General features: G+C 46.4%; 1 protein-coding gene across 3 annotated transcripts in view; it reads left to right on the forward strand.

Annotated features, from left to right (window-relative positions):
* LOC144823893 (uncharacterized) overlaps positions 1-3,928 on the forward strand; it is a 42,884-nt gene extending 38,956 nt beyond the window's left edge. For all 3 annotated transcript variants that reach the window (XM_078682806.1, XM_078682797.1, XM_078682787.1), the window contains one exon: positions 2,387-3,928. In XM_078682806.1, the coding sequence (XP_078538932.1) occupies positions 2,387-3,729 (1,343 nt within the window). In that variant the 3' untranslated portion in view covers positions 3,730-3,928. The remainder of the gene's footprint in view (positions 1-2,386) is intronic.
* Positions 3,929-13,976: the final 10,048 nt, after the last annotated feature.

Consider the following 13,976-nt stretch of genomic DNA (forward strand, 5'->3'; position numbering starts at 1 on the left):
TCTGTCCTTTCACAAGGAGCACATCCTCACACAAAGTAGATCCTTTCAGGGCTGGGATGATGTTCGATTTTTCAGACCCCAAAACATATTTATGCTTTAAGCCAATTTTTTTTTTCCTTTCTACTTTCACAAGGGCCCGGCAGCACCACAAAACTATTTGGCAAAAACAAGCATTGACAAAGCCAAAATGATCACAGTCAATGTCAGATCTATTGGCATTGCAAGTGCTTGTTATACAATAATTTGATATTACTACATAATTTGGAACGGGAAACACTTGGGGCCAGATCTAGGATGGCTATTACCGGTCAGTAACGGCCGAAATTAACGAATTTTGGCCATTACCAACCAGTAATAGGCTTTTGTTATGTAGGGGGCCAATTTACAGATTCGGTAAATACCGAATTGGTATTTACGGATTCGGTATGTACCGAATCATCATTTACCGATTTCGGTATGTACCGAATCATCATTTACCGATTCAGTATTTACCGAATCGGTAAATGACATGTAGGATGCACTTTAAACAGTGCTCATGTGCTTTAAGGACTCGTTTTTTACCACCAGCTATTAGTTGGTGGTAAATAAGGAATACCTTAGAAAATGCAAATCAATGCATTTTCAACTGTGCCATGTGGCAGACATATTTGTATGGGATATTTCTAAAGTGCTAACTGTCGCTCCGAAAGGAGCATCCTGGCGCTGACATACATGCCCTTAGGGCATGTATGTGTACCACATGTGCACACAAGCACTCAAGCACTAATCAGGGGTGCAACCGGGTGTCAAAGTGACACCCTGCCACCCTTGACTCTTTCCCTATTTTACCGAATCGGTATTTACCGATTCGGTAATTGACATTCATTCCTATGGGCCTCCAGGAATGAATGGCAATTACCGAATCGGTAAATACCGATTCGGTAATTACCGAATCTTAACGATTTGGTAATTTTTACAGATTTTTTAATCTTTTTATCTACATAGCAATTACCGATTCGAAAATACTGAATCGGTAAAATTCGGTATTTTCGAATCTGTAATTTACAATTACCTACATCTAGCCCTTGGCTGCTAATAAAACTATGTGGAAAGTGCTCAAAAATTACAGTGAGTGAACATCATTTGTAACTCTGCAGTGAGCAGTTAGTCTACATTAGAGTTCCTCCTGCTATCACCTTATTCTGCTTATTAACTTTTTCTTTTTCACCAATACCCTGCTTACTGTTCACTTTCTTGCTCTCTAAGACCATCTGCCCAGTCTCCCTTCACCTGTCATTTAAACGTAACCATCCATTTTACTGTCTTCCTCTTTCCTGCGTCCCTTAACACTGGTGCACACTGGTCGTGATTTACTGACATGACACATTTCACATCAGATGTCCTATTGCATAGAGTGAAGGGTTGATAGGAATGGTAAGGGTTGGTAGGGAAGGAGAAAGACAGGATGTTGCCATAGCCTTATTATCCTCCTGGCTTATGCAATATTGTGTTTTTATTGGTACTTTCCTTTTTATGAGCCTTTGCAACCAGCTGAGGTCAGTGTTTCGAAGCAATCTTTAACATTAAAAAATCCTAAGAAAGTTGAAGTGCAGACAGTCAATCTTATTTGCCAGAATGCACTCATTATATGAAAATACAGGCTAGAGCTGAATCTCGCTCATTTTAGAGGGACAAGAGAGATGTGGAGACGGGCACTGGCAAATTCATTTACTAGGGGCAGCATTAATATTGGAGCTGGACATTATTGCTAGTTATGATCCCTGTGCGTTTAGGTGAGTGAGGTCCAGTAACTAGCATTATTAGCTGGCTATTCAGTCCATCATGATACAGCAAACCTTGTAGTGGGGTGACCATTGGTTATCATCATACTGGGATGCTGGCCATACCTGACAGAAAAAGACTTCAGTTTCTGATTCCTACTGAGCTTAGAACATGTTGAAAAGCAGGACTGTTTTGGAATCTATGCAATGCTTACTTTGCTGCTGTGATAAATCTTCAATTAACTGTGCTGCCTTAACATTCATGCAACGACTCAAAATTGATTTACTAGGTGCAGTATTAATCTTGGAGCTGGTCATTAGTGCTAGTTATGATCCCTGTGCGTTTAGGTGAGTGGGGTCCAGTAACTAGCATTATTAGCTGGCTATACAGTCCATCATGATACAGCAAACCTTGTAGTGGGGTGACCATTGGCTATCATCATACTGGGATGCTGGTCATAATTGACATCAAAAGACTTCAGTTTCTGATTCCTACTGAGCTTAGAACATGTTGAAAAGCAGGACTATTTTGAGATCTATGTAATGCTTACTTTGCTGCTGTGATAAATCTTCAATTAACTGTGCTGCCTTAACATTCATGCAACGACTCAACCTTTGCTTTACAGATGAGGATGAAGTGCCACTGACAGCCGATGCCACCTTGGCATCTCCAGCAGAAACAGCGGACTTCCTGTCCCGAAAGCGGCATGCTGTTGCTGACGAAAACCAGCTGGATTCTCTTGAAATTGAGAGAAATGAATTGAGAACAAAGCTGCAGACCAAGTGGGCTGTGGACCTCTTCAAAGGTTGGCTGAAAGAGAGTAAGCGTGATGTGGCCTTTGAAAATGTAAGCAGCGACAGCTTGTGCCAGCTATTAAGAACATTCTATGCGGAGGTCAGAAATGCAAAGGGAGAAGAATATCACATTCAAAGTCTTGTGTGTGTCCGGGCTGGAATAAATAGGTACTTGAACAGTCCTCCCTTCAGCCGGGCCATAAACATCATGCACGATCCCAGTTTCATAGCAGCCAACAATGTGTTCCTTGGCATCATCAAACGGAAGCGGAGAGAGGCGAAGCACACTGCAGAAAGACACGGTGCTATTACAAGAGAGGACTTGATCAAGCTCCGTTCGAGCCCAATATTCGGCGTAACAGAGCCAAGCACATTACTGAACAAGGTCTGGTTTGAGGTCCAGTTACACCTAGCGCGGAGGGGTCGCGAAGGCCTCAGGGTGCTACCACCTGATGCTTTCGCTATAGTAACTGATGAAGATGGACATGAATATGCAACACCCACTTATGAGGCTTCAAAAAATCAAAATGGTTCCTCTGAAAGGAGCAAGGCCTCTCTCAGGGGAAGAATGTACGCCCAACCCAAGAGTCCCTCCTGTCCAGTAGCAGCACTAAAGTTGTACATCTCGAAAATGCCCCCTGGTGCTCCATGCTTTTATTTGCAGCCTCGTAAACTCTCTGCTCATCAAGCTGTTCGTGAAAAGGTGTGGTATACTGTGAGACCACTGGGCAAAAATGCACTTGGTAACTTTATGAAGAATCTCAGCGTTCAAGCCTGCTTATCTAAAATGTATACAAACCATTGTATCCGAACCACAACCGTGCAGCTGCTAAGTGATGCCGGTCTGGAGACGCGAGAGATCATGGCAGTGACTGGCCACCGGTGTGCGTCATCTGTGAAGAACTACTGGAAAGCCAATGAAAAGCAACGCAGCAGCTGGTCTGGCATTCTCTCCTCTGCTGGTGTAGAGACACCAGCACTTTCTACACCCCCACTCCAGCAGAGTGGCATGAGACCAATTGCTATTAGAAAGGAGGTGGCTGTTTCTCAGAACCCTCTATGGTTGGCTGTACCAACCAGTCAGAACGAGCCTTCCTCCTCCGCCGTTTCACCCTCCTCCTTTTCATATTGTTCCTTAAATGTAGCAGGAGATGTCCAATTTAAATTGGTTTAGCCCCACCCTTGTTTACATCAATTACACTTTTTAAAGATGGCTGTTCTCTCTTCTCTTAGCATTGATCCAGACACATCCCTCACAGCCCTCTCCACTCTATTCCATTTCCGGTCAGTAATAAGCTATTTATTTATTTCTTGCCACTAGTGTTTTTTTGTTTTACCATTGTTTTGCACCTGAATAAACATGCTGCCGATGATCCTCACGTGATTTTTTTTTCTTTCATGTATCTGTTCAGATATCTCCCTCTTTATGTGGCATGATAATGTACTTCGATGGCAGCTAATATGAGAATCTGTGGCCTGATGAATCTACAGACTGCTAAAGGTCTTGAACAGCAATAACAACCACATTTATTACAGTTCTCTTCCCATTGGTTACTGGCCCTTTCCTAATCATGTGCCACCCTTACTTGTGGTCATGGTTATTTCACACTAACAGCCTCAAGTGCAGTCAGTGACGCTATAATGGATTCAAAGTCTCAAACTAATTTAGAGTTAGAAACTTGTCTGTGACAAAAGGTTTGATCTCGCGCATTGTATTGCCATTGTTGAAAGTTTTAACAAAATGTAAATCTAGTTGTATAAAGTATATTATCATTGTCATTGTTTTATGTTTGGATTTTCTTTAAACAATTGAAAATTAAAAAAACAATCAATTACATGTTTAAACATGTAAAAATGAAACAGTATAGTAATTTTCAGCCCCATAAATATTTATCCTAACTAAAATCCTGGGTTGCATTTTTCAGTACTTGGTATTTCTTTCCTTTAAAACTCATAACTGTTAAAACAGATATGTTAGTACTTCACAATCTGAGTCTAACATGGGTTACTGATAACTGCTCTTGCTAACCTATGCAGAAAACATTTTAGTCTGGGATTCTTGTACATATTAAGATTTAATATAGTGTATGTATGTGTCTTTGACACTTGAAAACAGTACAGACGCATACCAGTTGTGAGCAGCTTTTATCCACCAATTTTTTGTACTCTTTTGTTGATGACAACCTTCTTAGCCATTATTGCCCAAAGATAGTTGTCAACTGCTGCAGTTTTGTATTTGATAGTGTACCTTCAAGTTTTCAAGTTTAGTCTTTATTTCGATATTTTTCAATCATAAAAGACACAATAACAGTGCATAAAATGTAATTACAATTAGGATTCCTTAGAAGACAAACAATGATATTAAAGAATTTTTCTTGTTAAAATGTAAGATTAAGTATGCTAAAAATATTATAAAAGTTAAAAATAATGGCATTGGATGATAGTACACAAGTAATCACTAGGATTATTATGTCCATAAAATGTAAAACACCAGCATAATAAATGGATTATTGATACAGAATCAGTGCACACTGAAGTCCCCTCACTAAATATGAAACATGACTAATTATTGCGGAGCAATATTGGCTATAACCTTCAAGCTATTTCTTCGGATGTCCCACATCCAACTCAGGACCTTCGCCATTGCTATTGCTAAATCTTCGCGAGTATCAGTTTTCAAAATACGCAGCGCTGTTTGGCATGATCTTGTGCCGAGATTTAGACAGATCGTCTTAAGCCATTTATGTCTAGGGCACTTGTATGCAGGACATACAAACAAAATGTGGATAATGGACTCTTCCATCATTAAGCACGTAGGGAATTTGGTATCTAATGCATTCTGCCATTTTGACGTGAATTATTATTATTATTTTTTTGTTAGTTTATTGATAGTGATGCTTGGAACATACATACAAAGCATTATGAATCGTGTCAAACAAGAAATAAAACAAAAAATGCGGCATTCAGAAAAAGGTACAGTAATGCATATATGCAATGTAATCGATGAACCGTGAAATGCGGTTACATGTGCTGATAATATGATGTTAGGCGGCCATTCTATGTCTCTGAGTCCGATTCTGCAGCAGTGGCCTGCGAGTTAAGATAGTTTGATAACGGTTCCCAAATATCCTTGGGTCGAGACGTAGCGGGCAATTCTTCAGTGTATAAGGTCAAAGTTTCACGACAATACACCAAGTCTTTTATCCATAGTGTGGTTGAAGGGCGAATTCAACTTTCCCAACACGTGCCACCCTGCGCTTAGCTAGTAATAGCGCTATTTTGATAAATCTGCTCAGCACCCCTCGCAGAGATGGAACCAGACCCAGCAAACACACCTGTGGGGACCACTCTAGGGCAAGGTTGGTCATGTCATGTAATATGGTGATCACAGCTTTCCAAAACTCCGCCACAACACCACATTCCCACGCCAGATGCTAGAAGTCCGCACCCGGGACGTTGCATCGCTTGCACCTATCATGGTCTCTAAATCCACATTTATGGAGCTTGTAGGGTGTGTGGTAGACTTGATGTAAGTACTTGAAGTGGATTATGCGCTGATTGATGTTAAATGTGAGTGCTTTGGTGAGCTGGCAACAGTATTCCCAATCTTGTAGTGTTAGTGGAGGGTCTAGCTTCTTATTCCAGTGCTCCAGACTCTTATTGTGCGGGAGTGGGGTGTCATCCCGCGCTGCTCAGTATAGTTTAGTCATTAACTTATGTTTTGTCTTGCTGGCAAGCAAAGCATGTAGGGGCTGCAGTGTTGGAGGCTCTGCCAGAAACGTGGGGTAGTGTACCTGTAGTGCCTTCCTAAGCCTATAGATAGTAAAGACAAAGAGAGGTGTCTGGTTTCGGATATAATTGAGATCTGTTGGTTGCATAAAGCTGCAGTTTGGGAACAGATCTTGCATTTTATCAATGCCGGTGAGGGTTAGAGTTCGCATAGCCCCCATCTCCTATGTGATGTTCCAACGGTATAAGTGGAGAATACAGCAGGAGCTTGCCCTCTCTACGGCCCAGTGTCTGCCAAGGAACGATAGTGGTGTCAATGGTGTTGATTTCTGAGTGGGGATTACCTCTGCGTGTGTGGGTAAGTATAGAACTTAAAGGGACCGGGTGAGCGTCGCCATCTTCCACAGCCACGTGCGGTATGCAATCGTGGGTACGGTACCAGTAGTATGCGTACTGAGCCTGCTCACACAGGTGGTACAGGTGTAAGGGACACTAAAAAACACCCCTATCATTATCCAAAATAAGGGTCGACAAACTCACTCGTGCCTGTTTACCAGCCTAAATCAATTTAATTAGGAGTGTACGAATCGTTTTGAACAACGTGGTGGGCATCGTTATGGGGATATTATTAAAAAGATAAAGGAATTTGGGTAGAATGAGCATTTTTAGAAGTGCCATACGGTCGGCAAGTGACAACGGCAGGCGAATCCACCCATCTACTTGTTGTTCTAGCTTCGTTCAAGCAGTTCCATAGTTTTCTCGAATCACAACATCTGGGTCATGATGGACCCACACTCCAAGGTATTTCACCGGTTCTATTGACCACAATAAAGGGAATTCCAGCACATGAGGCGAAGTGGAAACAGTGAGTGGAACAACGAGTGACTTTGACCAGTTAATGGTGAGCCCAGAGAAACTGCCAAAGCGGATATATTCTCTAAGCACCGTGGATAGAAAAGTGTGTGGCTCCCTTACAAACAGCAGCATGTCGTCTGCATACCGCGAGATGCTCACAGGGCGGTGAGCGAATTGGAGCGCAGCCGCTCTATGCCGCTGCCGGATAATACATGCGAGTGGTTCTAACATTAGTGCAAAGAGGAGCGGCGAAAGGGGGCAGCCTTGCCTCGTCCCTCTGTGAATGGGAATGGAGCCTGAGGTGATGCCTTCAATACGGATCCTTGCTGAAGCAGCGACGTCTTATCCAATTATTAAAAAAGTGGTGGAAAACCTATCTGTCTAAGGATACTAAAAAGTTAACTCCACTCTATGGAGTCGAAGGCTTGGGCAGCAGCGAGCATCGCAGCTGGAATATCGGGATTGAGAATGTGGTACATTGCAAACAGCATACGAAGGTTGTGCGACGTGGATCTCTCGGTTATCTAGCCGGACTGTTCCGGCAACACTAGAAGGGGCATCAATGGTGTGAGTCTCGTAGCCATTATCTTTGCCAAGAGTTTTGCATCCGTGTTTATGAGGGATAGCGGGCGATAGGAATCACACCGATCAGGTAGTTTCTGTAGTAGGGGATCTCTGTGTATAGTCATAATCTAGTGAATAGTCCCGCCCATGTGCGAGGACCCCGGCAATCAAAAATAATCTCTTAAATTGTCAAAAAATAGCAGAACTGCAAAGACACTTAAGAGAAAATTTAAAGACAAATAATGCAGCCTATATCCACAGGCTACACTGTCCAGTACTTCATCTAGAAAATTCCACCAAAAATCCACAAACAGCAAAGCCTGTCCAGATTTCCCTTGCTTTTACTGCAAAACCCCTCAAAAATGATAGAGAGGAAGGCATGGACAGACAAGCCCCATAGGCTGCCATTATATAGGATACTGTGCCTTTAAGAGAACCTTCCAGAACTTTCTCCCAGTATCCCAGAATGCATAGCAGGTCCAACTTACTTTCAGTTCTTTTTTCCGGCTCCTGCTTACAGGACCCTGTGCATTGAGCTCTCCCTTTTTCAAGGGTTTATTGGATTTGTTACACTTTTTGGATTTAAAAGTGTTCTCATTTGATTCTTGGTGTTTCCTTTTCACTTCTGTGTGTTTGTTCAGGCTTTTAGGGATCTAAAATGCCTGCTTTATTCGACAAGTGCCCAGCATGTGGAAGGAAGAAGGCCAAGACTGATCCACACGACGTCTGCATTATTTGCCTTCCTGATGAACATGTCCCTGAAGATTGTGATTGATTGATTGATTGATAAAAATTTATATTGCGCAATAACAATAACCCGCAGGTATCAAGGCGCCTAACAATAATATCGAAAGTCTGAATCAATCATCTTTACACATAGGCTTTCAGAAAAAGGCGAGTTTTTAAGGCACCGCGGAAAGTCTGCAGGGAGGGTAAGGACCTTAGATCCAGGGGAAGGTCGTTCCACCATTTCGGAGCCAAAGTGGAAAAAGCCCTACCACCCCATTTTGCTCTTCGCACCCGAGGGACTGACAAAAGCAGTTTCCCGGAGGAACGCAGATTCCTTCCAGGAATGTAGGGGGAGATGATAGAACCTACTCCAGAGACACAGTTTCTGGCAATAGCCCTGTATGTCATACACAGGACCTTGAAACGTACTCGGTACTCTACCGGGAGCCAATGCAACGTTTTTCTGGCCAGAGTGGCCGATGAGCGGCTTGGAACAGCCAAGACAAATCTGGCCGCGGCATTCTGGACTACCTGCAAGCGCTGCATGAGGGTCTTATTTAGCCCCGCATACAGCGCATTGCAGTAGTCCAGACGAGAGCTGATGAGCGCAACGGCTATTTGTTTTCTGGACTGCGCAGAAAGATATTTCCTGATCCTTCGCAGGGTATGGATAAGGCCCCAACAGGTGGAGATGGTCCTACTCACCTGTCTGCTCATATCCAGGGCAGGGTCTACCATCACCCCAAGATTCTTTGCGGATAAAGTGGGGGAGGGACACACTCCAAGAGAGTCAGGCCACCAGCTAGAAGACCAGATGTTTTCGTTCCCGCCGAACACCATCACCTCAGTCTTCTCCCCATTCAGTTTAAGGGAGTTCTGTATCATCCAGTGACCAACCGCCTCCATACATGATCTAAATTTGGAGGCGGTCTGCATATCTGAATGGGAGAGAGAGACGAGTATTTGAGTGTCATCAGCATAGGAAACTACCTCCATCCCAAAAGTTCTTATGAGTCTGGCCAGTGGGGTCACGTAGATGTTAAATAAGGTCGGACTGAGAGCCGACCCCTGTGGGACCCCACATAGCAAAGACTGGGATGGAGATAGAAACTCACCCAACTTGACTCTCTGTTCCCTCCCAGTAAGGAAGGAGGTTAGAAGGTCCAGAGCTGCGTCCCTCACCCCCACCTCCCTCAGACGAGATGAAAGAACTGAGGGAGAGAGGGTGTCAAAGGCGGCCGTTAGGTCTAGCAGGACCAGGAGGGTGGTCTGGCCTCTATCCACTGTCGAGCGGATGTTATCAAGCACGACAGTGAGGGCCGACTCGGTGCTGTGTTCCCTCCTGAATCCATGCTGAGAAGAGTCAAGGCAGCCCGAGCTTTCTACAAAGGCAGCGAGATGCTTATTTAGATGTATCTCAAGCATCTTCGCAGGGGCGGGAAGCAGCGAAATTGGTCGGAAGTTTTTCAGGACTTCCGGATCCAGGGAGGCCTTCTTTAGCAGAGGTTTTACTACTGCTTTCTTCCATTCCAAGGGGAAGACACCATCTCTTATTGCTAGGTTCATAATGTCTAGCAATGGTGGTAGAAGGACCTCCCCACACTGCTTGATGACTTTCAGAGGGCAAGTATCCAAAGGGGAGCCAGACTTGATCTTTTTAAGCAGTGCTTCAAGATCCTGCAATTCTAGAGGTGGAAAAGAATCCAAGATGTCCAAAGGGGAGGCGTCGAGAGCTGGTACATTCGGTAAGACCAGGGTAGTGGGCACACTAATACAAGCTCTTTGCTTCTCAAGAGCTAGATGGATATCAGATATTTTAGTGTGGAAGAATAAGGCAATCTTATCGCATAAATCCTGCGAAGGAATCACAGGGTCCGGGGATTGTAGTGTGACTAACGAGTCAACGATTGTAAAAAGCTCCTTCGGAGAGGACAGCGAGGTTGTCAGGGAAACAAAGTAGTCTTGTTTCGCCTGCACGATCTCGGCCTTATATCTCCTGACAAGGAGTTTGTGGGCCTCTTTATTCTTAAAATCCCAGCTAGAGTGCCAAAGCCTTTCCTTCCTCCTTACTTCTTGCCTGAGGAGTCTAAGGGAGTCGGAAAACCATGGAGCCGAAGGTCTCTTCCTTGCTCGGCGTCGGGTCTGTATAGGAGCTAGCTCATTCATAGCTTCAGTTACAACTCGTTCGAAATGACCAACTGCAGTCTGTACGTTGTCCTTGCCTTTAATAGAAAGGCTAGCAGACCAGGGCGCAAAAGAATGGCTGCTAATGTCCCTAAGGTTTCTAGCCGTAACCATTGCATGGTTCCCTTTTTTACTATCATTTCTCCGGAAATATTCCAGATGGAATGGAACTGCAAAATGATCGGACCAGGATAGATGCACTGGGTCCTTAGTGGTTATACGACTGTCATTCGAGAAAATTCCATCCAGCGTATGGCCTGCCCGGTGAGTGGCACCGCTGACGCGCTGCGTAAGCCCACAGGAAGCCAGAGCCTCAATAAGTCCTGAGGTATCAGGAGTGTCCTGTTGTTCTAGGTGGTAATTGAAATCACCCAGGATGGAAAAGTTTTCTTGGCCAAAGTGTGGTTCCAGAGCCTGAAGAAGTTTAGAGGTAAAATCAGTCCGGGGACCTGGTGGTCGGTATATTAAAATTCCATGGAAGAGGGGACACTGTGCTTCCCTAATGGAAAAATAAAGAGCTTGAAAAGAGTCCGGGAAGTCCAAAATAGATGAAGTATGACATTGAAGGTGGTCTTTATGGAGGATCGCTATACCACCTCCCACTCGACCCTGTCTGTCAAATCTAGCCAAGCAGTACCCATCAGGGACCGCTTCGATTAGATCAGGGCCCGATGAATCTTTGGCCCAGGTTTCAGTAATGAACACTAGGGTCGGATTTCTATCTAAGACCATTTCCCTAAACATGATCTTGTTTTTAACAAGAGAGCGGGCATTGACCAGAATACCTTCTGCTATCATAGTTATAGGCCCAATAGCGCCAGGGAACCCGGGAGAAGACCTGCGTAGGAGATTGGAAGGCCTAGGGTTAGGGAAGCAGCCACAACGTAAGGGAAGGAGTAGGTTGTCTGGTTCCAAAGAATGCATACATCCAGATCTACGGGGTTTCAGTCGCAGCATTTCCTGGCGGGAATAGCTGTGCAGAGAAGATGTAGCATCGACAGAATCCAGAGTCCAGGCGTCCTGCGCGTCCTCGGCGCGGACGGGCGCAGACGGGCTGGACTCTGGCGTGACTCCGGCGTTACTGCGGCGCCCACGATGCGCGTACACGCTGCGCGTCGTTTCCATTATTTTATAAGGGGCTCTAGCGAGTCCGCGTGACTGGCTTCAGCGAGTAGCTGAGGAGTCTCACTCCACCCCACCCAAGATGACGCCCCTAGTAATCAAAGCGCGGGGACCGGCCCGCCCTAATGGCGGTGCTTGCGGCGTAATACCGCTGTGCAAGAAAGCGTTCCGTGAGGTTAGGACCCAGGTAAGGAAGCGGGGACAGTTATTTTAAAATACTAAACAGTTGTTTAAAACGGGGGAAAAAGCGGCTGAATTAAACAGCATAAGCAAGAGAAAAGGGTATGATTAAAAAATCCCTGTAGCAAGTAGCTTCTTCCAGGAAGCGCGATGTGCACAAACAAAATTCAGACAGAGAGTGAGCTTCTCCACCTACCCGTGTTAAGTAAGGCCCAGGAGAACGGCCTCTAGCCAGTCCGCGTGACTGGCTTCAGCAAATAGCTGAGGAGTCTCACTCCACCCCACCCAAGATGACGCCCCTAGTAATCAAAGCGCGGGGACCGGCCCGCCCTAATGGCGGTGCTTGCGGCGTAATACCGCTGTGCAAGAAAGCGTTCCGTGAGGTTAGGACCCAGGTAAGGAAGCGGGGACAGTTATTTTAAAATACTAAACAGTTGTTTAAAACGGGGGAAAAAGCGGCTGAATTAAACAGCATAAGCAAGAGAAAAGGGTATGATTAAAAAGTCCCTGTAGCAAGTAGCTTCTTCCAGGAAGCGCGATGTGCACAAACAAAATTCAGACAGAGAGTGAGCTTCTCCACCTACCCGTGATAAGTAAGGCCCAGGAGAACGGCCTCTAGCCAGTCCGCGTGACTGGCTTCAGCGAGTAGCTGAGGAGTCTCACTCCACCCCACCCAAGATGACGCCCCTAGTAATCAAAGCGCGGGGACCGGCCCGCCCTAATGGCGGTGCTTGCGGCGTAATACCGCTGTGCAAGAAAGCGTTCCGTGAGGTTAGGACCCAGGTAAGGAAGCGGGGACCGTTATTTTAAAATACTAAACAGTTGTTTAAAACGGGGGAAAAAGCGGCTGAATTAAACAGCATAAGCAAGAGAAAAGGGTATGATTAAAAAATCCCTGTAGCAAGTAGCTTCTTCCAGGAAGCGCGATGTGCACAAACAAAATTCAGACAGAGATTGTGAAATCTGCCAGGCCTTTTCTACAAGGACCCTGAGGGAAAGGCAGAAGATTAGGCTCCAAGGCCTGGAAGAAAGGCGACTGCAGGCTGCAGGTGGGTCTGGGCAGGCTGGGAAGGTTCCCTCTGCCCCTGCTGAGGCCTCTGGGGGGCTCCCCAGAGGCAGGAAGACCAGCAAAAGGTCCCGGTCTCCGTCGACGTCGATAGCATTGACGACGACGTCGAGAGGGATGACGACAGTGTGTTCCCCTTCTCCCCGGGGCTCCGGGTCGAGACAGCGTGGAAGATCGACGTCGAGAGGCCTGGCCAGGCCGCCGTCTAAGTCACCGCCGACGTCGTCGTCGAGGCATCGCCGTCGACGAAGACACCGGCGCTCGCCGTCGAAGCGACACCGCCGGTCGCCGTCGACCAGTTCGACGTCGAGGGGCTCCTCGGCGTCGAGGACCGTGAGGAAACGGTCATCGAGGAGAAAGAGTCGACGCTCGCCGTCGAGGTCTGACCGCTCGTCGTCGAGGGGGCGACTATCGGCGTCGAGGAAGAAACACTCGACGTCGAGGAGACGGCGTTCGACGCCAGAGTCGAGTTCCACGCCTGAAAAACGACGCTCGACGTCGAGCAGGAAGAGATCAGCGTCACCAAGGTTCTCAACCTCCTCTAAGAGGCGCAGGAGGGATTCTGGCGCCAAAAGTCACGCTGGATCTGGTGAAGGACGTAGGAGGCGTCGCTCACGCTCTGGAGGGTCTGGATCACAGGCCCCTCCCTCGAACAAGTCATCGGGCACGGTGTACTCGGTGGTATATACACCGCCAAGGCCTATGACCCCTCCTCCTCTACCAAAGGAGGCTCCTCCAGCTAAGCCGCCGCTCCCCTCCCTGCCTCCGCCGTCTCCTGCGGGGCATCCTCCACCGCCGGTCCCTCCTCATAGGCCACCGAGGTCGGTGTCACTGCCTCTGCTTCCGACACCTCCTAAGGGTACGCCTACACGAAGCCCCAGGATGAGCCACGGAAGACGCCTCCACGGAAACCGGTGGAGCGCCCACGTGCTGGGAGGTCGCGCTCCCGCTCCAGGAGAAGGGAACGTTCGCGTCACAGATCTTCCACATGA

This window comes from Lissotriton helveticus, chromosome 1_1 (assembly GCF_964261635.1).
Source record: "Lissotriton helveticus chromosome 1_1, aLisHel1.1, whole genome shotgun sequence".
Lineage (NCBI taxonomy): Eukaryota > Metazoa > Chordata > Amphibia > Caudata > Salamandridae > Lissotriton > Lissotriton helveticus.